General features: G+C 32.3%; 2 protein-coding genes across 2 annotated transcripts; both read right to left on the bottom strand.

Annotated features, from left to right (window-relative positions):
* Positions 1 to 1678: 1678 nt before the first annotated feature.
* LOC112724028 (uncharacterized) lies at positions 1679 to 3948 on the bottom strand. Its single transcript, XM_025775334.3, has 5 exons — positions 3757 to 3948; positions 3592 to 3641; positions 3000 to 3123; positions 2771 to 2869; positions 1679 to 2358 (listed from the first exon to the last, which is right to left on the bottom strand). Exons 1-5 carry the CDS (start codon positions 3926 to 3928, stop codon positions 1736 to 1738), a joined length of 1068 nt encoding a protein of 355 aa, XP_025631119.1. The 5' UTR covers positions 3929 to 3948; the 3' UTR covers positions 1679 to 1735.
* Positions 3949 to 15248: 11300 nt separating this feature from the next.
* On the bottom strand, positions 15249 to 22766 carry LOC112722475 (ABC transporter A family member 7). Its single transcript, XM_025773516.3, has 18 exons — positions 22599 to 22766; positions 22150 to 22522; positions 21210 to 21289; positions 20976 to 21126; positions 20652 to 20786; positions 20465 to 20577; positions 19943 to 20107; positions 19459 to 19621; positions 19246 to 19371; positions 19047 to 19130; positions 17846 to 18207; positions 17458 to 17658; positions 17202 to 17311; positions 17019 to 17103; positions 16509 to 16637; positions 16154 to 16259; positions 15969 to 16057; positions 15249 to 15683 (listed from the first exon to the last, which is right to left on the bottom strand). Exons 1-18 carry the CDS (start codon positions 22662 to 22664, stop codon positions 15384 to 15386), a joined length of 2838 nt encoding a protein of 945 aa, XP_025629301.1. The 5' UTR covers positions 22665 to 22766; the 3' UTR covers positions 15249 to 15383.
* Between the last annotated feature and the right edge of the window lie 4325 nt (positions 22767 to 27091).

Genomic DNA, 27091 nt, shown 5'->3' with positions numbered 1-27091 from the left:
CGACGAGGTTTATATCGTCTTATTTCTTCCAAAGGTAACTTAATTACTGTCAGATTTTGTTCGTTTTTTCGACGGAAAATTCGATGGTATTTAGCCTTTTTCTTGCAGTGTAGGAGGCTTCAGAAAATCCTTGAAGACGTGTGTAAAGGGCGTGACCACCTTACTTAGTGGCTCCACCCAAACGTTAAGAAGGCCCTCTACGTCTATTGGGTGACTGATGAGGGATTCAGGCGTCTCCAAGCCACAAACAGGACCAACAGCGCATCGACCAGGTCATCCAAGTATACTGATCAGTATAATATACTTATCACTTGATTTAATCTATTGTTTCAATATGTGGAGTCTAGGTAGTTAGATCATGAGGCAACGACCTCAGAGATCTTCAAGTATACTCACACCTTGAAGGAGAAAAATGAGAGATTTGCCGATCAGCGGTCTCAGGATTATTATGTGAGTAAACGTCATGGTTTAAATCATAACATATATTTGTTTTCAATTAATTGTCGTCCTAATCACTTTTGCATATAATGTGATATGTAAGAATCCTACACGCAGAGGTTGTAGGCCGTGACCCAGCAATCTCAGTAGAGTGGGAAGGACGACAACAACTCTGCTGCTTCTATTGTCGATCCTGATGCGGTGTGGCGTGAGACCACATCTAAGTCGTATAGGAATCATGTCTATAGGTTGGGGTCATTTTTTGCCGACAACCTCTGCACCTCCACCTTAAGGGCTTCATCTGCCTCAGCCACCAGCCCTGCCGATCTCGAGGTCATCGATTTGCAGGAGCAGGTTCTTGGCCTCACCTAGAGCCTTCAGAAACCAGGATCAGCAGCTGCATCAGTCTGAGGAGAGATATAACAAAATCCTCGCAACGCAGAGACAAAGTCCCTAAAGGAGGAGCTCTAGTGGGAGCTGGAGCAGATTCAACGGATGCGAAGACAGATGGCGGTGTACTATGAGCAGGTACGCGCCAGTGACAGTGGCGCTACTAGAGGCGGCTCCTCTTCTTTTGCGCAGGAGTCAGGACAGGCACCGACACCACCTAAACCGCTGCTTTAGAAGACCAGGAGAATGATGACGACGATGACTATCAGGACTCGTAGTCATTAAGACTTTATTTTGATTTATTTGATAACATTTTATTTCTTTCAAGTTTTCATTCTATATACTTGATATTTTACATTATATATAGATCATTATTTTCAGATAAATTATTATTTGACTTTTATTAATTAGGATTTGACTATTAATTATTAATTATTGAATATTGAGTCTAAAAAGATAAAGCTATCGTCCGTAGTATTTATTTTAATAATTCGACGGCGGAAAAATCCGGCAGCAACGTGGCGTAGAATCATAACACATGGTGCCAAAGTTGGAAATTATATAACTATTAGGAAAATTTTGTCACCTTATAGTAAAATTTGCCGCTAATTTTACCACAAACTACCATCAGAAGAGTAAATCTGCCCAATAAATAATTATCAATAAAGAATTTATCCGATATAAAATTTGACGATAATAAATTTATTGGTAAATTTTTTTCGTTATTTCACAGTTTTCTTTTAGTGAAAGGCATCACAAAAGAATATAGTCTGTGATGATGAACATGAACCTAAGCACAAAAAGTCTCCTTATCCTAATTTGCATATAATTAAACCCAAAAGAACCAAACTAATTCGTAATTTATAGTTTTATATATCATTTATACTAACATACTTTCTCCATTTAATTAATAAGCAGTGAACCTATAAACCATGTAGTGTTGATAAATCTGTCCAGGACGAACAATTTGAGAAGGAAAATTCGGATGATTAACAGAATCAGGAAACCCCTGTGTCTCCAAAGCAATACCAGCATGCTTTTTGTAAACAGCACCATCCTTGCCTCCAATGGTGTTATTCAACATTCCACTTGTGTAGAACTGCACTCCAACCTGGTTTGACCACAACTCCATTTGCCTCCCGGACACTGGATCCCTCACTACGGCAACTTTGTTCAAGTGTTTCTTGCTTTTCCTGTCTACGGCGAAGTTGATATCGTAGAGACCGGGCAGATCGTCGATCTGTTTTCCGACTTCCTTTGGCCGACGGAAGTCGTATGGAGTGCCCTTCACGGATTGAAGGTTTCCGGTAGGGATGAGTTTTTCGTTGACCGGAGTGATTTTGGATGCAAAGATTTGAACTCTGTGCGAAAGAACGTCGCCTGTGTTGTGGCCTCTCATATTCCAGTATGTATGCTGTGCTAAGTTCACCGGTGTGTCTTTGTCTATTGCTTTTGCAATCATTTTCACAACCAATTTGTTTGTATCCATCAACATGTAAGTCACATCCACCTCAAGTTTTCCAGGAAATCCTACAATAACAATTTCGAGTTTTTATGTAATATATAATAGATGCCAATACTTACTACTATCTTTCCACGAATACGTAATCATATTATTTTTCACAATTTTTTATTGAAAAACATTTAGGTCCAGCAATTTTTATTTAAATTGGTCAACAATTTTAACCGACACTCAATCTATTAGTAAATTTAGACTTTTTTATTAATATAAGTTTATAAAAATATTTTGATGGCTAAATGCTTATCAAAAAGAATAAATTATGCTTGCTTTTAACACTATTATTTTTTATTAATTGTTTTTTTAAACATACTAAGTAATTTGATTAAATAAAAACATGTATAAAAGATTGATTAACCATTGAATAAAGTATTACACTCTAAATCATGAACTCTACCTAAATTTCAAGGATGAGTTACATACCTTGCTCATTGTCATAACTGTTGTAGTGGAATGTTATGTGACTGTCTCTCTTGTAGGATGTTACAGTCCAAATAACATTATTGAACCCTTTGAAACCGCCTAAGAAGATTACAACACATATGAATTCAAATTGTACAATTGATATTATAAGTGAGCAATTCCTTTGATAGCTATATATAATAATTATTAAAAATAATATGAAAATAAAAATATGCACATATATGATTACCGTGGAGTGTGTTGCCATGATCATTAGCTGGCAATTTGTAGGTTTTGCCATCCAAAGTGAATTCAGCATTTCCGATTCTATTTGCCACTCGTCCGATGAGCCCTCCAAAGTAAGTTGTATCATTCTACAACAAAATTTCACTGCCTCTATGAATTTCGGAAAGAGAGAAAATATAAGAAATTAATTTTAATTTTTATAATTAAAATTTAAGATTAACAATTTATGATTTAAAATTTAAATTTAACATAAGTAAAATAATTTTTAAAAAAATTGATTATCTAACCTTACTCTTTCACAGATTATGTGTGTAACAATGAGTAGTAATCACTTTATAACACATTTTAGATTTTGAGAAAGCATTCAAAATGCAGCACCATAAAATTAGATCAGTTAAAAAAATTAAATATTCAATTAATCAACGAAACTTGGATATATAGAATAAAATAATATTGAATCGGAAGTGATAGAGAACCAACGGCACATAAAGAACACGTTTTATTTTAATTACTTAATTTTTTAACTTTTTTCCGCTTATGAATTAGCTCGCCAATAATAAATCGTAACCAAGAACAACGTCAGAATAGTATAATACCGCATAAGACTTAATAGAATCGTAACCAAGAACAACATCAGCCAAATTTCCTGCGCAGAAAATTATTAAGTTATAGTGTGACCGAGAATTATTATTAAATATATTAAATAAAAATAATGAAAATTGAAAATTGACAATTAAGAAAAATTAGATAGGGGAAGAAACCATTTCTATCAGGAAGCACAACAGATAGAACGGTAGCACCATAATTCGTGACTCTCATCTCAAAATCTCCTCTTCTAAGTTCATAAAACCCAATCTTCTCGCCACTTCCATGTGCTTGGGAAAGGAGCACCAAACCCAGAAGAAAGGAAAACAACATTGATACCTTAGCCATCTCTGAAAGAAAATATCCAGAATAATTAATAATAATGAGATTTTAATTCTTGAAGTCAAACCTTATAAATTTATATAGAAAAAATCTGTGATGTGTAACTAATTTCAATATTAAAACAATCTTAACAACATTTCAAGATTTTAAGATACTGTTGAAATGTTTTCCTATTTGAAATATTTTACGATTATAACCGAATTTTTAAAGGTTCTTATTTTTTTTTTAATTTTTAAAATTTTTCTCTCTTTTAAATTCAATTTTTTTTTGTTATTAAAAATTTAAAATACATCACTTATCTTACTAAGCAACCAAAATCACTGATCTCTTGCTCTACTAAACACGTGTTATAAGTTATAAATATAATAACATTTAGGGATGTCAATGGGGCAGGGCGGGGGCGGGGGATGCCTCCCTGCTCCCCATCCCCGCCCTCAGATTTGCTCCCCATTCCCGCCCCATTCCCCGCCGTGGGAGAATATTGCTCTCCATCCCCATTCTCCACGGGGCCCCATTTCCCGCGGGGACCCCATTCCCCATCTACATAATAATTCTAACTAATTATTAATTTCCATATGAATAGAGCTGCAAGTATCTATCTTATACAAAAATTGCAAGATTTTATACAAAAAGCCTAAATAATACGATGATGACTTCTCTCGAAATAACGCAATAGGGGGACGCAACGACGAGTCAAAGGACAAAGCAGTGGACGAGGTAAGAGACATGACAACAGAGAGGAGAATGGACACGACGGCAGAGTTATAAAAAAGAACGCCGCAAATAGAAATTACGACGCGATAAGGGTGATGGCACGGTGAGGTGTGACGATTCGGTGAGAAGGGTGACGAGGGGTGGCTGCAGAGAGGTTAGATGGAGTATGGACAGTCTTAGGGATCTCTGAATTGAAGAAGGGTTATGCAAATAAAGATTAAGAGTTTTGGGTTTCTATATATGTGTGTGAGAAATGACTAAAAAACATATATGAGAAATAAACTATTAAGGATAATTTAAGGAATTCATAAATTTCGGGGAATAGCAGGGACGGGACGGGGATCCCCGCTCGGGTCCCCACACTTGCTTCGGGGGAATTTTGTCCCCATCCCCATCCCTGCGGAAAAAATTCCCCACAATCGGATCCCCATTCGGAGCAGTCCCCGCAGGGATCCCCGCGTCTCGGGAAATTTTGCCATCCCTAATAACATTACACTAAAGTTCATTATTACGAAAAACACACATGTAATTTGAAGAATATTTATTTCCTCTTATAACTTAAAGAGGAATGTTAGGACGAAACTATTAAAATTTATTATTTTATTTATTATTTAGTTATTAATATTTAAAAGTATAAAATAAAATATATTGTTAGATTTTTAGATTAAAAAATTTAGATTAAAAAAATTGAATTAATAATTAAGTGATGGACAAAATAAATAAATTCTGATAACTCTTAAATTTGTCTAACTTAAATAATTATAAGGATGTTTATGAATTGAATCGATTTGAAAATTGCAGATATCAATCTCATTCTCAAAGTTATCCGATTGAATCGGATTTGATCTCCACATTAATAAGATCAGATTACAGATTTTATGTAGGTATTCGAATATCCGATACGTATATCGACGGATCTGTAAAAATAAATTAATAAATAAATAAATATTTTTTATGTTTTATTTCAATTAATAAATTATGTATATTGTATTATTTTATTTTTATTATTTAAAAAAGTATATTTAATAACATTTTAAAAATAAATCTGTTTAAAAAAATAAAAAAATATTTTATTAATATTTTTTAATAAAAATAATTTTTTTAAAATATTTATATATTTTGTGAATATATTTGTGATCTGATCTAATTTGCAAATTTTATTGGATCTAAATTAAAAAATTGTGAACATTAAATTCGATCTAATACTTTTAGTGTTGGATTGGATCAAAATTTTAGATAAATTCTATCGGTATTTACCCACAAATAACAGAATATGCACGATAATACTTGTTTGGATAAACTGAAAATATTTTAAAATTATAAATACTATGTAATTTAATTATTATAATTTAAATTTCAAATATTCAGATATTTTTAGGAAATTAAGTAGGTGCATGATTGACTGTAATTTGCGTTATTAAGAGAGAGAGAGAGGGGATTTTGCAAATTCTACCTCCGATCTTTTGATTTTTGGTGTCAGAAATCATTCATTTGTAAACTATTAAAATAATATTTAAAAATTCATACCGTTAATAAAAATAATTTCAGAAGATTTAAATAGATAAATAAACTTTCAAAACACAGCGATAACAATGAGGAGTTGCCCTAGAGCAGTGGTGGAGGTTAACTAAGGTAATGGGTCATGGTCTCCCAAATTTTCTAATAAAAAAATTAATAATATATCTAATAAAAAATAAAAAATAATTCAGTTGATTTAAATGTTTTACTATAATTTAAGGTATTTAAGTTCAAAATTTATTTCATATTTTTATTGTATAATAATTTTTAGAGTAAATTTTTATTGGCTTTACAATACATCAATAAAAGAAAATTATCTAACAAAAATCATCATACTTACTATTTTGTTTCTTATTATAAAAACACATTTTTCTTTTTATTTTAAAATTAGGTATTTTTTATTTATTTAATTTAATATTATTTTATATATTATTATTTATTTAATTTAATTTTTTATATGATAAAAAATATTAAAATATTCAATAAATATTGATATTATTGTATTTGTATAAATTGATAAAAAAAATTAATAAATATTATAAATTTTAATATTTATTCTTCTAATTTTTTTTATATATTTTACAGAATATATATTCAAATTTTTATACAAAATAATAATGAAAAATCAAAGAATTGATACATTTTTTAAGAAGAAGACTAATATTTAAGAAAGAAAATATATAACTTCTACAACATTAACATCTATAAATAGTTCTTCTATTTTAATAAATCACAAAAAAAATGAGATACAACCTTCAAAAATTTAAAGAATTACATCAGATGAGTTTGACCTTAAATTTTTATATTAAATTTTTTGCCCCCAAGATTTTGTTTCCGCCACTGCCGTAGAGTGGTGTGGTAGTTGTTAATGTTATTGATGTTGGTGACAATTATGATACAGAGTAGTATGTTCGGGAGGCAGATTCAATGGTGAGTTGTTGTGGTGCATTGGTGAGATGAGGGATGGGATGGAATGGCAGTAGTGAGAATGAGGGTGGTGATGTGGCGGCGCAGTAAAAGGTGTGCAATGTGGTCGGTTGGTGGTAGGGGTGGCAAACGGGGCTAAATCTGTCGGGTCGGTCCGCGTAATCCGTCAAAAAAGGCGGGTTGGACTAGAAAATTGGGATCGTCAAATAGCAAAAATTCGCTTAATCCGCATCGCTTAAATTGCAAGGGGTATTTTTATAATATTTTTGCTAAAATCCAACTTTTCCCAACCCAACTTACAAGAGAATGAAGATGAAAATTGAGTGTTTTAGATTATGTTTATTTTGTTTTAGAGACAATATTTATAATTATGTTTTGGATTATGTTTATTTTGCTTTGAGAACAATATTTATAATTATATTTTGGATGAAAACTTAGTTTATAATTATGTTTATTAGATATTTATAATTACAAAGACTTTAACGTTTGTGAATATATAAATTATAATAGTTAAAAGTAAAAAGCAGAAGAGATTTTTTTATACCTTTATGTATATTATTTAATAGTTAAAAGTAAAAAAAAAAAAAAAAGACGATATTTGGCGGGTTTAGCCCGCTAACCCGCCAACCCGCCATTAGGCGGAGAGGACTGGAATTCTGGGACCATCTCACTAGGCGGGACGGGGTGGGACGGGCCAGCTCGCCTTCTAGTGTGACGGGCGGGACGGGGTGGGGCGGGCTTCCCCGCTTGCCACCCCTAATTGGTGGTAGTGGGATGAGGGCTAAGAGTAAAACGGGTAAGTTTATTATTTTATTAACAAGTTTAGGGTAGTTAAGGTATTCAAAGATAATGTTATAAGTTGTCAACATAAATAAGTGATATCTACTAAATAAATTAATAGTAAAAAAAGTCTAAAGTTGAATGCAATTTATCAAGAATGATTCAATATTTAAAGTGAAAATTTGTGACTAAAATTTATCACAATTATATTATTATAGGTTAGAGAGTTAAGTTTGAAAATAGTATTTGAGATTGATGTCGTATCAAAATTATTTTTGAGATTTTAATTACATCAATTATATTTTTTAAATTGACAAAAGTACATTTTGTTAGTCTTTGATCCATTTTTTGTTAATAGCATGCTAATATAGTTTGATGATATGGATCATTCACTTCACGATTTAGGAACGTGTAATGATACGATGACGGATCGATCCATGACATGTGGCGTGTTGATGTGGATAGATGTGCCAAATGTCACAATATTATTCGTCTACATGTTATTCACTGGGTCATCATTATAGATGCACCAAATTGGACCCTAACTTTGCATTAAATAACTCATTTTAGTTTTTGAAATTAAATGTCGTGCACCAAATTAGTTATTCACCAAATTTTTTTAATTCAATTTTCAATATCTTTGGATATACTAATTTCAATTCTATTTTTTTATATGTCATTTAAATATAAATGTTTTTATAAATTATTTTTAAGATTTTAGTTTTAATTATACAATTTTTTTATAATAATTTAACATTGACAAATTTTGTAATATAATAGTATGTTATTTTAAAAATATATATATAATTGATTAAACACATTTTTTTCATAAAAAAATACGCGTATTTTTAACAAGAAGTTAAGAATCAAAATACACATTTTTTTATTTTTTGTTTTTATAAAATACATGTTTTTTAAATTAATCATATAGTTCTTTTATGAAATAACATAATCATTGTTATGAGATGTGATATACCTTAAAATTGATTAGGTGTAAATAGACTAGATGAAAGAGGTCAAAAATGACAATAAAAATGCTTGAAGTGTCTTTACGTCAGTTCTAAAATAGCAGTAGGAGGTACTTGTAAGAGACTCCAATATCTAAGTCAACTAAGAGTTAAAATTTATTTATGTGAGAATTGAATTGAGAAATAATTGAATTTTTTGGGATATTTTTAGAGAGAGATGATTTTATATGAAATGAGTGTGATTTGTTCCTTTATTGTATGAGAAGTTAAAAGTTATCTCACGTCACATAATTATCAGGGTTAAATTATTATGAAAAAAATTATACGATTAAAATTGAAATTTTAAAAATATTTATCAAAAATATTTATATTTAAAAAATATGTAAAAAAATATAATTAAGATTAGTGCATTCAAAGATAATAAGAATTTTAAATTTATATAAAAAAGAAGAAAAAACTATTGAAGTAACTAATTTAGTGGACAACACTTAATTTTAGAGAATAAAATGAGTCATTTAATGAAAAGTTAAGGACCAATTTGAGACATCTACAATGACCACATAATGAATTATATGTGAACAAATAATGTTGCGACACATGACACAAACTGATACGTGACCAAATAGTATTGTGATACGTAGCTGACACAAATAGTATTGTGATACGTAGCTGACACATTCATGTACGTCAGCATACCAAGTGTCATTGTTGGACCCATTACCATATCATTACACGTGGTCAAACTACAAAGTGATGCATCATTAATGATTCACTTTATCGAGCTACATCTGCACTCTATTAACAAAAAAATAAATTAGAAACTAACATGATATACTTTTGCCAATTTCAATGATGTAATTGGCACCATTAAAATCTCAAAAGCGATTTTAATATACAACACTAATTTTATGAACCACTTTAAAACTTAATTCTATGTTAAGATGCTTATCAAGAAATTAGAGTTAATTAATAACATGGTTAATTTTTTTAAGCGTCTTCATTTTTATTTTCGATGAAAATGAAAATAAGACATAAAAATATGATTGATTAAACATTGTAAAAATATTTTCAACGAAAATATGTTAAAAAATAAGAACAAAGTTAAAAACACACCATTTTCATATTTTCAGTCTTTTTAGTTTTAACTTTTGAAAACATTTTTAAATTAAAATACGATGTTTTTGGTTTTGGAACAAAAGATTTAAATCTCTCCTACTCAATTTTATAATTTTTTTTCACGCTATATTTATCAGTGTATTTGTTCATTTTTTTCTATCTTCTCCTTTCTCTATATGTTTTGTTGTTAGGATATCCATTCTTTACCTCTAATTTATAAATACATTTCATGAAAAGATAAAGTTTTTTTTTTTTTTATTTTATTTGATCCTTTTGATTTTTTATTTTAGGCTTAATTTTTGTATCTTTGAGTATATAGACAAGGTAATTAAAGAAAAAATAAAATTTTAATTAGAATTAAAATATATATTTATTAAGTTTTTTATTTTATTTAGTATTGTGTACGTACTCTCTGAATTAACATGTATTTATTAAATTTCTTTATTTTTGACATTCGTTTTTTCGTTTAAAAAAATATTTTGTTATGAAAATTATTTTTTAAATCGACAACTAATTATAAAAGTATCGATAATAAAAATTAAAAGAATAAATAAAAACATAAAAATATTGACAGGAAAGTTGGCATTTTGTTTAAAATTTTTTTAACTTTAATATTTATTTATTCATTATTTTATTAATAAATTATTTGTTAAAAAATTATTTACATCAATAAATTTTGAAATATTAATTAATTCGTTTGGTGTAAAACTAATTTTAGTTTCATTTTTTGTTTCAATTGATGGTTTTTTATTATTATATAGTGCCATAAGAAATAAAATCAATATATATATATATATATATATATATATATATATATATATATAAGAGATATTAAATTTTTCTAAAATAGTATAATAAGATAGTAATTTATTTTATATTGATACTATATAAAAATTAAAAAAATAAAATTGTACATTTAATAAAGATATAATTTTGTGATTTTAAATTATTGAAAATACATTTTAAAAATAAACTAACCAAACATATTTTTATTATTTTTGATACTTAGAAATAAATTTTTTCACAAACCAATCGCATTTTTTAAAATGCAAAAAGTTAAAAATGATTTTTATTTTTAGAAAATAAAAACAGAAAACGAAAATAAAAGATATTTTCACAAACCAATCAGTGCCTTAGTGGTTAATTTTTTTTTCTAAAGGTAGTTGGTTATATTTTATTATTATTGAAAAGTGAATTATAAAGATGTACAAAAGCAAGATAACATAATAAAATGTGGAAATTTTTTAAAATAATACACTGAAGATATTCATCCAATGGTGCATGGTCGAAAAACAAAGAAAAATCTTAAAAAAGAAAGAATAATAAGACAAATTGAATAAAGTAAGAGTTTGCCTCATAGAGATGACGATCTAAATGGGGAGTTCTTTGGATTTCACGGAGCAACTTGATAGAGCTTGCTAGAATAACAGACGGCATTGAAATAGAACCTTCAAAAATTAACTAGTTGCGAGCTTTCCAACATTTCCAGCAAATGATGGCAAGCGATTAAGGATTAGGTCAGCATTCTTCAACGGGTTAAGCATCTTTGTTGATGTAGTCCACCATGTCTAAAAATTGTTAGGGCTCTAAGGGGGAAGACAGTCACAAAGATAACTCTAAGACCAAACTTCTTTAATTCTTGAGCAATTGACCAAACAATGAGTGATTGTTTATGTTGCTTTATGACAGCAGGGGCATATTGGCGATATAGATGGGATGCGGCGATGAATCTGAGCAAGCACCAAAAGCCGCCCATGGAGAGTTTTGTAGATAAATAACTTAATTTTGTGAGGCAAGTTCAACTTTCATAGATCAATCCACGGCTTTTTCTGCTGCATATAATTAGGACAAAGTTGTGGAATAAATAGCCAATTCTATAACTTGAAGCTGTATCATATTGCTTGGATTTGCTCAAATCTCATTGCAATTTTTCTCTACTCTGCTGAATTTTAACTGACAAAATCATGTTTGCAAGGTCTTGAAAAAATAATTATTGAATAAGATTCTGATTCCAATTCCTGTTTTCAATAATTAAGTCTTTAACTCTTAGAACTAACTCAGAAATAGCATGTCTGTTTGGCATGTCAGAAATCATTAAAGGTTACGGAGGAGGCAGTCAAGGATCCTCAAAGGTTTGAATATTCTCTCCAGTATCCACAGCCCAGTTAAGACCTTTTTCAACAATCTTTCGGCCTTCTAGTATGCTCATCTATTCCCAGGAAGGTAAGACTCCAATTTCTGCAGTTATAGCATTATCATTGCTAAAGTATTTACCTCTTAGGATTTTGGATAATAGAAAAGTAGGCTATGTTACAAGTCGCCGAAACTGTTTGCCTAAAAGCACTAGATTCTGAATTATGAGATCTTTAAATCCAAGGCCTCCTTATCGTGGGCGAGTCATAGTGTCTCAACTAATCTAAGTCATTCGCCTTTCAAAACCTTTTTGTCCCCACTAGAACTGAGAAAGTAGAGAATGAATTTCTGAAATTAAACTATCAGGCAACTTGAAGCAAGACAATGTATAAATAGGAATAGCTTCCCCCACTGCCTTAAACAATACTTGTCTACCACCCGACGATAGAAGATTGCGCTTCCACCCTTGGATGCTTTTCCGAGCCTTTTCTTTGATCATACTAAAAGAAGCTTTTTTTCAATTTAGAGACTATAGAAGGCAAACCATGGTATCTATCCTGCGTCCCAATATGATTAATATTCATAGAGTTAGCCAGTAGTGTACGAATAGTGGAGGGAGTGTTGTGGCTAAAGAATACAACAGATTTATTAAGATTCACCTTCTGACCACTGATGCTTTCATAAGAATTCAATAAATGCAGGATGTTTGAACATGCCTCAGGATTAGCCTTACAGAACAAAATGGAATCATCAGCAAAGAGGAGGTGGTTGACCTTGGGCATCACCTATGTATTTGAAAACCCTGAATTAGTCTGTTCTATTCTGCCTTGTGTAGCAAGAAGGAGAGACCTTCTGCATAGAAAAAAAAGGTAATGAGATAGAGGATCTCCTTGTCGAATATCTCTATTTGGTTTGAAGAAATCATAGGGTTGTCCTTTCCACAATGACAGAATAAGAAACAACTACCACTAATTCTCGAATCCACATAATCCATCGAGAGTCAAAACCAAACTTCTCCAATATAAACCAAAGAAAGTGTCATTCCACCCTATCATATGCCTTACTCATATATAATTTTAGCGCAATTTTATTTTTGAGTCCTCTTATTTTGTTCTTCAAGTAATGTATACACTCATTAGCAATTAGGATATTATCAGAGATTAATCTGCCTTTAATAAAAGCATTATGCGTAAGGGCTAATTAGTTTATTCATCATACCCTGAAGTCTATGCACAAGTACTTTAGAGATAATCTTGTAAAGACTGAGGATGGGCTTATTAGTCTTACCTGAGGTATATCTTTAGCATCAGAAATCTTGGGAACAAGATAGATCTGAGTGTGGTTAAAACCCTTCAAAATTCTGCCTCCTAAAAAGAAGCTCTTAATTGCTCGAAATACATCACCACTAAGGATGTTCTAGAAGATTTGAAAGAACTTTGCTATCATGCCATTATCTCCTGGAGCACTTTAAAGATGAATGCTAAATATTTCACGTTTTACTTTTTTCATAGTCACTGGTCTTTGAAGCCTACGGTTTATGTGCATTGTAACCTTAGGTTCAAAATTAGTAAACAAAGGTTCAGGGTTCTCATGACAAGTGGAGGAGAAGATGTCCTTGAAATAAGATTCAGCCATAGAAGCAATACCAGCATTTGAAGTAGCCACTTCACCATTACTGTCAGTTAGTTGCCAAATTTTATTCCTTCGGGTTTGATTTCTAAATTTCTGATGAAAGAAAGCTGTATTCTGATCACCAAATTTGAGCTATTTGATTCTAGACTTATCTTTCTAATAAGATTCCTCATTTTGCAATGCTTTCTCAAGTTTGCCCTCTAGTTCTGAAATGATGTCACCTCCATGAGTTCCTACTAAACGAAGTTTCTCTAATTTAAACTGTAGTGAATCAATCTCCACCTTTGAATTAGATCTGTTTTCTTGCTACCATCTGACAATCTTATGCCGACAACGCTTTATTGTTTGAGTTAGGATATACATGGCTGAACTATCAATCTGTTCGTGCCAAACCTCTTTAAAAACTTGTCTTATTTTATCATTTGAACACCATCTTTCTTAGAATTTGAATCGTCGTTTAGATCTTTCAATTCTTGGATTAGAGTCTAAGAGAAGAGGGGAATGACCCGACCTTGATTCTGACAGTCTAAGAACCGATGCATTAGGATAAAGTTGTTGCCAATCAACTCCTACCAGAAATCGGTCCAGTCTCTTCTGTATCAACTCATCACCATCCTGCCTATTCGACCAAGTGAATGGTCTTCCAACCATACCAATATCAATCAAGGAATTATCATCAATAAAACTGTTAAAAGTTTCAATAGAGGAAGGAGATTTAACACCCCCACCTGCTTTTTTCAATTGATTAGAAACGGCAATAAAATCACCCATTAACACCACCTTACCGTGGAACTGTTGGGTGACTGAAGTTAATTCAACAACCTGAGCCATTCTATATTGATTATTTGAACTGAGATAAATACCTAGAACACCACAGGGAACATTAGAACCAGCTATTAAAACTGATGCCGCAATGAAAAATCTACCATGCTGTAAAATCTGAACAATGTAACCATCCCTCCATGTTATTACCAAACCCCCAGATAATCCATTCGGATCCACAATAGATCATTCCTTGAAACTACAAGATCTTAATTTTTCTTCAATTTAGAAAAATTGATTTTTTGTTTTACAAATAAAAATAATCTCAGGAGAGTAGAATTTATAAATCTTTTTAAGATTGTGGATTGTCAGGAGTTTCTCCAAATTTCGATAATTCCATGAGAGCAGTTTTATGTTCTTTAGTGATTAATTATTGTTGAGAGATGTTTATGTGAATGAAATTATGGATAAATCGATTATGGGATTTAAAACTAACAAAAGTGTTGATGAAATATTAATGTTCAAAAAATTAACTATTAGAATAAAACTCAAACTTAAACATTAAAATAAAAACAAATTAAATATTAGAATATTTTTAAAACTTTTTCGAGACCATTAGAGTAAAAAATATAGGTAAATTTTATGATGTTTTCTATTTTGGTATTTAAATTGTCTAAATTATTTTTAAAATAAAAAATTAAATATTTAAAATTTATTAAATATTAACTAGTTATCATTTTAAAAAATTAGACACTGTTTATAAAGAATCGTAGCAATTACCAAAAGTGTATTTTAGCGTAAAGTTTATATATATGTCAAAGTTTTCTAATTTAAATCCCACCGGAACTAACAAGATTAAAGTTTTAACATCCATATACTGATATGCCATAAACATGTATGACAATTATATATTATGACAGGTTTTGAGAATGGGGGTCGCCACGAGCAACCTTAATGAAGACATCTTCCATTGTGGTGTCAGCTAAACCCCATGCAGAAACAGTGAAGTTTCTCTTTGCAAAATCAACAGCTCCAAATACATCAGCTATTCTAACCTCCCCTTTAGGCAGCTCAAACTTCTGAGTCCCAGAAATATGGTATATCTTGTTAGCATTAGGACATAGCAGCCGTACCATGTTCTCCACTTCCTTTTCATGCTCCCAAGGTGTTGTCATTGTCAACACATAAGTTCCTCCATATCTTGCTTTCAACTATATAAAATGATAAACCAACAGATGCAGCTACCATCATAAAAGAACTCAAATCCAGTACAAGAAATATCTGGAATAGCGACTGATCGGGTTTTGTTATTACCAAAACAAGATTGGTCACTAAATAGGTTGCTAATTTCTAATTTGGCGACCGATTTAGCAACCACCACGAAAGCCATTCTAGTTGGTTGCTATTCCAATAATTTTTTATAGTGATTGAAACAAGAATAATGCAAGCAAGTGTGAAGAATCATTCAGAAGTTATTGGAGCAATTTTAGTTTTACCTCCTTTGAATTTCCTATGCATTGCAAGCTACCATCAACAAAGATTCCTAATCGATCACACAAGGCCTCTGCCTCTTCCATGGAATGAGCTGAAACAATAATATAAAGCAAGATTGGTATATATCAATAAAATATACAAGAAGGAAAAAACATAGATGATGGAAATCAGAGAGAGCGAGACACACTAGTGAGAATAATTGCACGATCCTTTTTGGCAGTCTTAATAACATCCCATAAGCGTTTTCTTGATGCAGGGTCTAATCCGGTGCTTGGCTCATCCATATAAACAACCTTATAAAGAAAAAGGAAATTACATTGTGATCAAACATAAACTTGATATTCTAATATAACTGTCAGGAACTATTAAATTTTATCTTTATTTAGTAGAATGGAACAACAAGAATTACGTTATAAATTTTTTAGTCTGATAGACCCTGATCATAAATGTTATAAAGTATTTTTCCTAAAAATTTAAAGCGTCAGAAAAGCTAAGACACGTAAATGATTCTGTAGGATTAAACTTTGATTAAAAGAATATACATTGGGATTCCCAATCAAAGAAATTGCAACGCTAAGCCTCCTCTTCATCCCTCCACTGTATTTTCCAACTTGTTTATCAGCAACTCCTCCATTGAAAAGGTTTAAACTCTTCAAAGATTCTTCTACTGCCTGCAGCAAAAATAGTACTCAATACTCATGCATTCCGAATAAATGCTAATGCTAGTATTGTTCAAATTGCATCTATACTGGACAATTTTTTCCTTCTCTAGCTCCAAACTCAACCAAAAACCAAGCCATAAATATTAGTTCACAAACATGCACAACACATTAATTTTTTGTTGAACCAAAAGTGTATTATGTCATATACAGTATTCACTTTTTTTAATCTTAATGCTGCAAAGTATTTTCATTTGTAATGTTGGACTCTTTACTTTCATCATTTTTTATTAATATATATCTCTTTAATAGTGGAGATCTTTAATTGGATAAAAAAAGAGAGAAGAAGATAATAGTGTCTAAAGTCTTAATATTTTCTGTAAGTCAACTTACCTGTGTTAAGGCTGAACCTTTGAGATTTTTAAGTCTGCCATAGAAAAGTAGGTGCTCTCTCCCTGTCAACCTTTCCCACAGCAAGCTAAAATATCAAGAAAATTTGTGTATTAAAAAAAAGAAAAAAGAAAAAAAAGAGTTAGATAGTAAATAAATAAATAAAGTTGGAGGGAATTCTATTACTTATGTTGGGGGCATACACCCATGTTTGTGTATAGTCCATTCATATCAGTTCTTATGTCCATGCCTTGAACAAATGCAGTACCAGAGGTTGGCTTTGTCAGACCAATCATCTATAAACATATACATATATAAGTTGATTAGATTTCTGAATTGCCAAAAAGAAAGAAACAATGCAACATGGAATCATAGTAGAAATATTTATATTAATTTTTTGTGAGTAGTGGAAAGAAATGCAATTGAAGTACAAATAACTAACCATACTAATAAAAGAAGTCTTTCCAGCACCATTGGGACCAAGCATGCCAAAGCATTCCCCTTGAGGAACAGCAAGGAACAAGCCTCTCACTGCTACTTTATCCGGGTTTCCGTCCCTCCCCTGATAGACTTTTCTCAGCTTGTTGCAAACTATCCTGTGATTGCTGGCCGGTTCAAGTAGCAGTTCCTCCACTTTCTCTCTCTGAAGAGAGGGGAAAAAAAAAAAGAAAGCATGAAAATGCAGTATGCATGTAACACAACTCCTTAGAGTATATTTGGTTTCCGTTTTTATTTCTGTTTTATCTTCAGCGTATTCTGTTTTCAGAATTTTGTTAAAGAAAGAGAGAGTAGATCAACATGAAATTTAATGGAAGCAAGTAAGAATTCACCTCTTGGATTACATCAGGTTTATCCATCTGAGCCAAGGCTCTTGACCCCTGTATTGGCATATTGTCCTTTTGGGAAGACAAAGGTGTCTTCTTCTGAAATCCTTTCAAGAAAAAAAATGGACTTCTCCCACTTGCTGATGAGGAAACTTGATCAAGGTAGTAAGCAACAAAAAGGAAAACTATCCACTCAATTGACATGATGATTAAGATCTGTTTCATGCCATTTGTGCTATCATTCAGATCCTGCCACCTCATGCCAAGGGTCCCTGAACTATTTCCAACACTGACATATTCTGCAAACTCATTTAGCCCGCGAAATAAAGCAAACCCAGGATACAACTCCATAACAATGATCCATTTTTCTGGAGAAATGCCACAGGATAGTAGGTTAATATGAGAATGAAATAACTTCTTCACTTGTTAGTGGTACACTTTCATTCAATTTAACCATGCAACTTTAACTTTGCAACATGTATAATAGGCCCAAAAACTCAATTTGTAGAGTTGTTAGTTATAGGAAAGAAGAGCATAAATAGGAATACTATGAACTGCAATAGGAATTTTGCAAAATGTGAGATGACATTCCCCCTCTGATTTCTCTCTTCTATATGCATATTCTTCTCTGCAATTCTATCTTTATATCCAATTATCTCACTTATGCTCATTAAAAGGGTGCTCTCATTAATCAACACTCCCAGTGGTTCCCATAGGTGATTCATCAATCTCAAGTGAGTAATCATGGTAGAAGATCGGCTTTTTTGTGAAACAAAGTGAGAATGAATTGCTGAGGTCAAAGAGCCACCGAATAATTTCATACTTATTACAAACTATAAGCCTATAGCTCATACTTTTCATCCATATTTACAAATTACAATTCGTAGGAAGATCACATTGTTAATGAGCTAACAACATGACAAAAGTGGAGAAGAATATCTATCTTGGGAAACCAAAATTTCCTTGTTCCCACAGGATTAGATCCAAAGCAGGGTATCTAAGTCTAACCATTGAACAACATTTTCCACCATTAGATTTATTCATGAGAAAAGAAAGGTAAGCCATAAACTCTAATGAAAATTGTTATTGTTGTTATTAATCAACCATGTTTATCAACGTCAAAGATAAATTAGCCACAGCATCCTAATTTGCCACTCAAAGAAAGATTCTTTACTACAATACCCTGATTTTCAGTCATTTAACTTACTTGGAAACAGATCATTCTTCATCAAATCTGGGAAAAGAAAGGCAGCTGCCAGTCCAGTTCCAAAGACAACTATATATGCTGTAACTGCAATTATGAAAAACACAGGCCATTAATCAGATATGAATAAAAGAAATTAAATTTTGAAAGCATGTATAAGTAATTATAGACTTTACAATTTCAGAAACGAATTTGATCAAACCTGTAGCAGGCTTAACATTCGAAAACAGGGCAGCCACCAGAAATGCGGAGGCAATTTGTAAGTTTACATAGATAAAATAAAACACAAACTGGATTCCATAGTTATTCTCTCTGAAGAAATGGAATCCTGAAAAGGAAAATTAAATATCGTCAGTATTAAAGAGAATTGGAAAACACCAACAATGCTATACAGTTCAAATGGTTGTATTCATACCAAAGAATGAACCCATTAACACAAAGCACAGCATGTAGGCCATGGAAATGGCAAGAAAATAAGCATAGGAAATCAACCAGTATGGTCCATCTCCAAGACCATGCATTTTCATCATCATTCTTATTTTGTGCTGCTTCTCATACACCAACGATATCAGAATAACCTGCATAAAAAATTTTAGAGAAAAAAAAGTTTATTCCTGTTGAACAGCTAAATATACAACAAAATAAATTCTATTGTGTTCACATTATATATTGTTCAGTGTGCAAGAAACATTAAAAAGAAGAAGGCAGAAAAAACACAACATAGGGATAAGTAGGAATGTGAGGCATATTTCAAAAAATCAAAACTAGTTAAAAGAAAAACATTTTTTCAACATAATGGCAACACAACTCACTCATTTCTGTTAACTACTGTTTCATAGATACAAACAAATTGATTATATTCATAGTTGATCAATTTGTTCAGATATTTCTGCTCTTACAGGAAACAGTTGAAGGATGACCCATGTATAGAACAAACCACCCAGGAGAGAAGTTATATCAATCATTGTTGTGTCTGAGGATGCAGGTTTTGGCATTTCCTCTATAAAGTCAAATAACATCTTGGTACCATTTCCCAGCAAAAACTTCAAGAAGGCATTTGATATCTGCATGCATGCATAGATATACTAGAAGTCAGTCCCTATTGAAATATGTTACCAACACAAAATTGCTAATAATATATGTATAGAGGAATTGCTATTTCTATACCAACTTTGTAAAATTTACTGATGCAGTTAGTTTTCAAATGGTAATGACTAAAGCAAGTTTCTGTTGTTCAAATCTACTAGAGTACCAATAAATGAAGTACGTGTTTGAACTCTAGTGTTTACTTTGCTAGATAAAACAAAATGTTGGAAAGATTTTTCTGCTACATTATGTCATATACATTATTATTAGAAAACGGGATATGATGTCCAAAGAAAACAATGAGAGACAAGCAATAACAAGATTTAGACACATACCATATTTACAGAACGAGGAGTGCGGCTCAAGTTGATCTTATCTCTATTGTCATGTTTGTAAATTAAAAAGCTAACATTAAAAATATTCTTATTCGAATTTAGAAAGTCAAAAGCTGCAAAAACAACATTAAATTAGTATGGTTTTCCACAGATTAAATAAATTTAAACATAATGGTATACTAAGTACCTCCACTAATAGGATTCTTGTATAACGTGTAACCTGTTGTATCATCATCACAATCTTCAACTTGTAGCTCATCCCATATATCAGAAAAAGTCTTGCGCCATAAGGTAAAAGCCTGAGTACAATTCACCTTAACATCTAAAGAAATTAAACTTTTAATTAGTGATAAAAGCTCAAGGCATCTGATTCAAGCCATGCATATCTAACAGAGTCAGAAAAGAGAGTGTTCATCAAAGTTTTCAATGCAACATGCTCAAATAATGTCATTATCATGTCTACAAAAATGTCATTATCACAAGAAACACGTCATGTTCTGTAGTTCAATACCTCGGATCATTTTGGAGTCTCCCTCGTTGAAGTTAAAGGAGAAACTAGAGTTCACCTTACACTGATCTTGTTGTAGACGATAAAGGATATAAGAGTTAATACTTAACGCAGGGTCCACAAAAAGGGTTGAATCCAACCCAAATTCAGTTCCCTGCACAGTTTCTGATGGTTACACCAACAACAGGTTTTGAAACAGAAGACAAACGGAAGAAGCAGTAAATAATATTGACTCACCAGAACAACTGATGCCAAACTAGCCATGATATCAGACTCATTTATACTCAACTCAGTTGGGAACATAGTTCCAAATAAACCTGCACAAATAAATTTGAAAGAGAAAATAAACAAAATAAAAAAGGTTAATCAACTACATTTTTCTCAAAATGTAGTTTCCACAACATATCACTCCATTTCAGGTGACGTCTATTCTTTTCTGCATGGCATTCTTTTAGAATTATTCATCATACACTCGTGCAGTCGTGCTTCATCTAAAAGCTTAACTTTTGTGATAACTGAATTCATGATAAATACAAAACCAGCGACTTAAACTTAAACTTGAATTTACATCAGATTGCATGTGCAAAATATATAATTATATACTATGAAAAAAAATAAAAGTGATTCCATAAATTAAATTTTCTATCTGATTGAACCAAAAAGAAAAATGATTTCTCTTAAAGATTCCTCTTAAAAGCATTTAAAGAAACTAAAAACTAATATTTTTCAACAAAATTATAAGAACATATGAAGTGTCATTTTTTTTCAGTCAAGAAAAAGAAATTTTAGACAAAATTATTTGTGTATCTCTTCTAAATAACTAACTTGTAACTGTAAAATTTTTTCATAAGTCGGTGAAATTCAAACCCAATGAACTGATTTCGTGCACCTCACCCTTTGATTTTAACTCTCCATGGACTCAAAACTATCCAAAAAGATGGTTAATATAAAAGTTTTAACAATAAAATAAATTTTTAGAACATATAAAAAATATTAATTATTTCAGTGACTAAAATTTAGTGTCTAATTTATTAAAAAAATTAAAAATTGATATGTAATTTAAAAAATATAAAAATAAATAATTTTTAAATATTTAATATTTACTTTAAAATATAAATTTTAGAATTTCCACACCAAAATAGAAGCCACCAAAGAATTGACCATAAAAAAAACTTACTTTCTCCAAAAAATTGGTCAGTGCCAGTGAAGAGCATGGTGACATTGCGGGCGGCATCATTGCTGAAGAATCCGTCGCCGACGTCAAGTTGCAAAAGGGGAGGCCACTCCGGTGGGTAGGGTACGGGACACTTCTTGGCATCCTCTTGGCCCAAGAATCGGGGCCCACACACCTTCTCTGAATCCGGGCACTTGGCATGGGGCCCGATGTCGTGAACGCAGACGCAGCCTTTGCAGGCGGCGGCCTTCGTCTTCTCCTCGTCTTGAAGCGACGCTCTCTGCACGATGTCGACCGCCGTTTGGAGCGCGTAGAGCAGTACGACGAGGATCACCGGGAACAGCACCAGCCTCACGTTGGTCTTGACATCGCGTTTCTGTAAGAAAGTGAGGAAGAATTAACGAAGCAAGAAAAGAAGAAGATGAGATGGTTGGAATTGGAAGGTAGGTAACCTGGTAAGTTAAGTTCTTGCGGAGAAGAGCGTTAGCCTGTGTCCAGAAGCTAGCTGGGTTGGACATTGTTGTTTTCTGTTGAATGCAAAGTGTTTCAGTGTCTCCGCGTGAACGTAACCTTGTTATATCAGGTACTACTTACTACTAATGTACACTGCACTACTGCAGTTCCTTTTTCTCTTGTAGGTATGTTTTTCCAGGATTTTTTTTATTCAACCATATTATAATATTAAAATTAATTATTGATATAAAATATATATTAAAAAAATAAAAAAATATATATTAAAAATAAATTAAATTATATATATTTATATATAATTATATATTAATTTTAATATTTAAATAATATTTTTTATTTTTATTTAAAAATAAGTTAATTTTTAAAATATATTAAAATATAAAATATATTAAAATATTAAACGGGGATACTTTTTAAATTTTAAAAATATATTTACATCATTTTAAAGTATTTTACAAACCGATCATCAAAAAATGTATTTTACAAACCCCCGGGGATTCAGATAAAGCCAAAGAAATGCAGTGTACAATGCAAACAAAAAATATAAAGCCAAAGGATTTTCGATCCAATTTAGGGTGCACACAATGCTTCTCCACTAAGAAAGAACATATAAATGTATGGATATATGTTTCCTTCTTTTGTTTATGACATAAGAGGCAATACTAACCTTATCTGGGGTATTCAATCCAATTCAATCCAATCTTATTTATAGGGTTGGCAATCTAATTTATAGTGCTCCAGGTTAAAAGCTGAACAGATTAAGTTGCGAATAACATTGAGTGTGAATTTAGACCTAATTTAACTCTATTTATTTTTATTTTTGATATATTATAGTATATAATTAAAAATTACAGTTTCGTTATACATATAAATTTTTTTGGTAAATAAATTCATACAAATTAATTTTAACCTAACAAAACTCATTTACATAATGTGTACCTAAAATTATGTCGTTTTTTTTTCAATATTTATATTCTGCGTTCGTCCTCCTCTTCCTCCTCCTTCTCTTTCTTGTTTATGTTTCTCCTCCTTTTTCTTCATGTTCCTTTTTCTTATTCGCGTGTTTCATCCTGACCTAGACGATGGTGAAAATATTTGCATAAAACTCCGATGCCTAAATTAACAAGAGTTTTTAGTATGTTTCAATGAGATTAGATTATAAAAAAATGCTTGTTTGATAGAGTATTTATAGAATAAAAGTATTAGACTTAGTCATTTCTTGGAAATGACTCTTAGAGATCATGAGTGGTTATTTCCTTTATAATGTGGGATATCATCCCCATGTTCAGGGTGGTTACCACTTAGATGTGGTAACCAAAGTAGGGGGAGCACTTAATTTGCTCCCCAAATCAGATCGGATAAAAGTTTCAGAGACTCATATCTAAGCTAGGTTTTTTGTAGCAATTTTAGGGTTATTGGGCCAATCTTGGCAGGCTTAATTTCGAATGTAGCATGTATGTTGGACACGAAGTGAGCTGGGCATGTAGAGTGTAGCACTTTTCTGATGAGCCTCCTAGTTCTTTCGGATCACTTGGAACTATATCAAAATTAAGAAAATCGATGTATGATGTCATCCATCCCAGGTCGTGCCCCACGACTACGAGTACTTCCGAGTTGACCTCTATTTTCGAGATTGATGGTTCTTGAAGCATCTCCTGTCTCAGGCTTCTGTAGCTGCCCCAGGTTTGGTGCTTGGCAACTTTGATAGGGCGTCTGCTCTATTGTTGTCATCCCAAGATATGTGTCAGACTTTCACCTCCTGAAATTCAGATATTAGTTTGATGGTTATCTCAAGATACTTCTTCATGGAAGAATCCTTGGCTTGATAGCTCCCATTAATTTGCAAGGTAACGACTTGGGAGTCACTGTGGATTACCCCCTTTTTAGCTCTTACTTCTATTGCAAGTTGGAATCCAACCAACACGACTTCATATTTTACCTAATTATTGGAAGCTTGAAAGTCGAATTTGAGTGATAATTCTAACCTTGTGCCTCCCAAGTTTTTTAGGATGACTTCTGCTCCACTACCAATAATAAGATCCGTCGACATATATATGCCAGCTTGAGTCTTCTAACTTGTATTCACCTGCATATTCTGCTAGGAAGTCGGTTAAGCATTGGGATTTAATGCAGTCCAAGCTTTGTACCTTAGATCAAACTCGGATAGCTTTGTAGCCCATTGTAATATTCTTCATGTGAGGTTGGTTTTCTACAATATGCTCTTCATTAGATGGATGGTGCAGACTCAGACAATGTAGACTTGGAAGTAAGGTTGGAGCGGTCTAGAAGAAAGTATGAGAGCATATGCAATTTTTTTTTATCTTCTGATAGTTTAATTCGAACCCCTGAAGTACTTTGCTCGTGAAGTACACTGGAGGTTGCCTTTCTTCATCTTTTCTTATCAAAGCTGATGCTATTGCTTTCTTTGTAATAGCTGAGTAAAGGATTAGCTCTTTCCCTTCCTTAGGCTTCAAGAGGATCGGAGGTCGCGCCAAGTATTCCTTGAATTGCTGGAAAGCCTTCTCACAATCCTCCATCCATACGAAGTCGATGTCTTTTTTTAACATCGAGAATAGGGGTATTTCTTTTAGTATCAATCATACAAGGAATCTTGACAATGTCATGAGTCGCCCATTGAGTTGTTGAACTTCAGTGATTGACATCAGACTCTTCATGTTGAGGATCCCACATATTTTTCTTGGTTTGATTCTATTCCTCTCTATGTTAGCATGAACCCGAGAATTTTTTTTGCTTCCACTGCAAATGCACACTTAATAGGATTTAATCTCATCTTGTGCTTTCTTATGGTGGAGAATACTTTCTTGAGATCGAATGTTAACAAGGAAGCTTGCTTTGTCTTTACCAGCATATCATTTACATATACTTCCATAAGGTTCCCTAAGAGAGGTTGAAAAATCATACTCATCAAATGCTAATAAGTGGCTCATGCATTCGTCAATCCTAAAGGCATAACCACATAACAATATTTTGACTTGGGGGTGATGAAGGATGTCTTCTTCTTATCAGGGCCGTACATCGGGATTCAATTGTATCTCGAGTAAGCATCTATGAAGGTCAGATATTTATATCCAAATGCTGAATCCACTAGAGCATCCATACTCAGGAGGGGGTAAGATCCTTGGGGTATGTTTTATTGAAGTCCGTATAATCTATGCATATTCTCCATTTACCATTTTATTTTTTGACTAAAATGACATTAGCCAACCATATCGGGTACTTGACCTCTCTGATGAACCTGGCTTCTAACAGGGTTTACACTTGTTCCTCGACAACTTGTGCTCGCTCCTCACTTAGCTTCTTTCTTCTTTGTTGGATAGGCATGGATCTTGGAAATACTACCAGTTTGTTAATCATAAGTTCAAGTTTGATACCTAACATATAAGAGGTTTTCCATACAAAAAAATTGGCGTTGTCTCACAGGAGTTAAATGAGTTCCTCTTTCAGCCCTTTCTTCATGTTTTCTTTTATCTGGGTTGTCTTTTCTAGTTGATCCCCGACTTTGACTTCCTTTAGTTTTTCTTCTGGTTTGGTCAAAGTTATTTTTTTTTCTTAGGTCGCCCGAGCTCAAGGATAGTCACTTGTCCTCTGACTTTTGTCCCTGAGATTTAAGCTTTCATTATAACATCTTTGACCTAACGCTTGATCACCCTTTACAATAACCATCCCATTTTAGTTGGAAACTTCATGCACAAATGAGAGGTTGAAACTATAGCAAAAATTTGGTTAAGCGTTGATGAGCGGATAATATATACGCTTTTTGGCATTGTTTTTAGGTAGTTTTTAGTATAATTTAGTTAGTTTTTAGTATATTTTTATTAGTTTTCAAGCAAAATTCACATTTCTGGACTTTACTATGAGTTTGTGTGTTTTTCTGTGATTTCAGGTATTTTCTGGCTGAAATTGAGGGACCTGAGCAAAAATCTGATTCAGAGGCTGAAAAAGGACTGCATATGCTGTTGGATTCTGACCTCCTTGCACTCAAAGTGGATTTTCTGGAGCTATAGAAACCCAATTGGTGCGCTCTCAATTGTGTTGGAAAGTAGACATCCTGAACTTTCCAGAAATACAAATAGTCTATACTTTGCTCGAGTTTTGACGACGCAAACTGGCGTTCAAATGCCAACTTCCTGCCCTATTCTGAAGTTAAATGCCAGAAACAGGTTACAAACCAGAGTTAAACGCCACAAACAGGCTGAAAGCTTCAATGCTCAGCCCAAGCACATACCAAGTGGTCCCCGGAAGTGGATTTCTACATTATCTGCACTTAGTTACTCATTTTCTGTAAACCCTAGTGATTAGTTTAGTATAAAAACTACTTTTAGTAATTTATTTCACATCTTTTGACCATCTTTGGACGTTTAGTTCTTAGACTCTCAGACCATTGTACACGTTTTGGAGGCTGGCCTCACGGCCATGCCTGGACCTTCATCACTTATGTATTTTCAACGGTGGA

The sequence above is a fragment of the Arachis hypogaea genome, chromosome 11 (genome assembly GCF_003086295.3).
Source record: "Arachis hypogaea cultivar Tifrunner chromosome 11, arahy.Tifrunner.gnm2.J5K5, whole genome shotgun sequence".
In the NCBI taxonomy this organism is placed as follows: domain Eukaryota; kingdom Viridiplantae; phylum Streptophyta; class Magnoliopsida; order Fabales; family Fabaceae; genus Arachis; species Arachis hypogaea.
Note: the sequence above shows the minus strand (reverse complement) of the source record. Positions and strands in the feature narration are given on the sequence as shown.

Excerpts from the sequence above, each read along its gene's own strand:
- LOC112724028 (XM_025775334.3), bottom strand. The coding sequence starts at position 3,928 with ATGGCTAAGGTATCAATGTTGTTTTCCTTTCTTCTGGGTTTGGTGCTC. Across the intron at positions 3,642-3,756 it reads TGTGCTTCCTGATAGAAATG|GAAATTTGGCTGATGTTGTT; the intron begins GTTTCTTCCCCT and ends TTTTCTGCGCAG. Across the intron at positions 2,870-2,999 it reads TCATGGCAACACACTCCACG|GCGGTTTCAAAGGGTTCAAT; the intron begins GTAATCATATAT and ends TAATCTTCTTAG.
- LOC112722475 (XM_025773516.3), bottom strand. The coding sequence starts at position 22,664 with ATGTCCAACCCAGCTAGCTTCTGGACACAGGCTAACGCTCTTCTCCGC. Across the intron at positions 18,208-19,046 it reads GAAGAATGATCTGTTTCCAA|AAAAATGGATCATTGTTATG; the intron begins GTAAGTTAAATG and ends GCATTTCTCCAG. Across the intron at positions 15,684-15,968 it reads GCATAGGAAATTCAAAGGAG|TTGAAAGCAAGATATGGAGG; the intron begins GTAAAACTAAAA and ends CATTTTATATAG.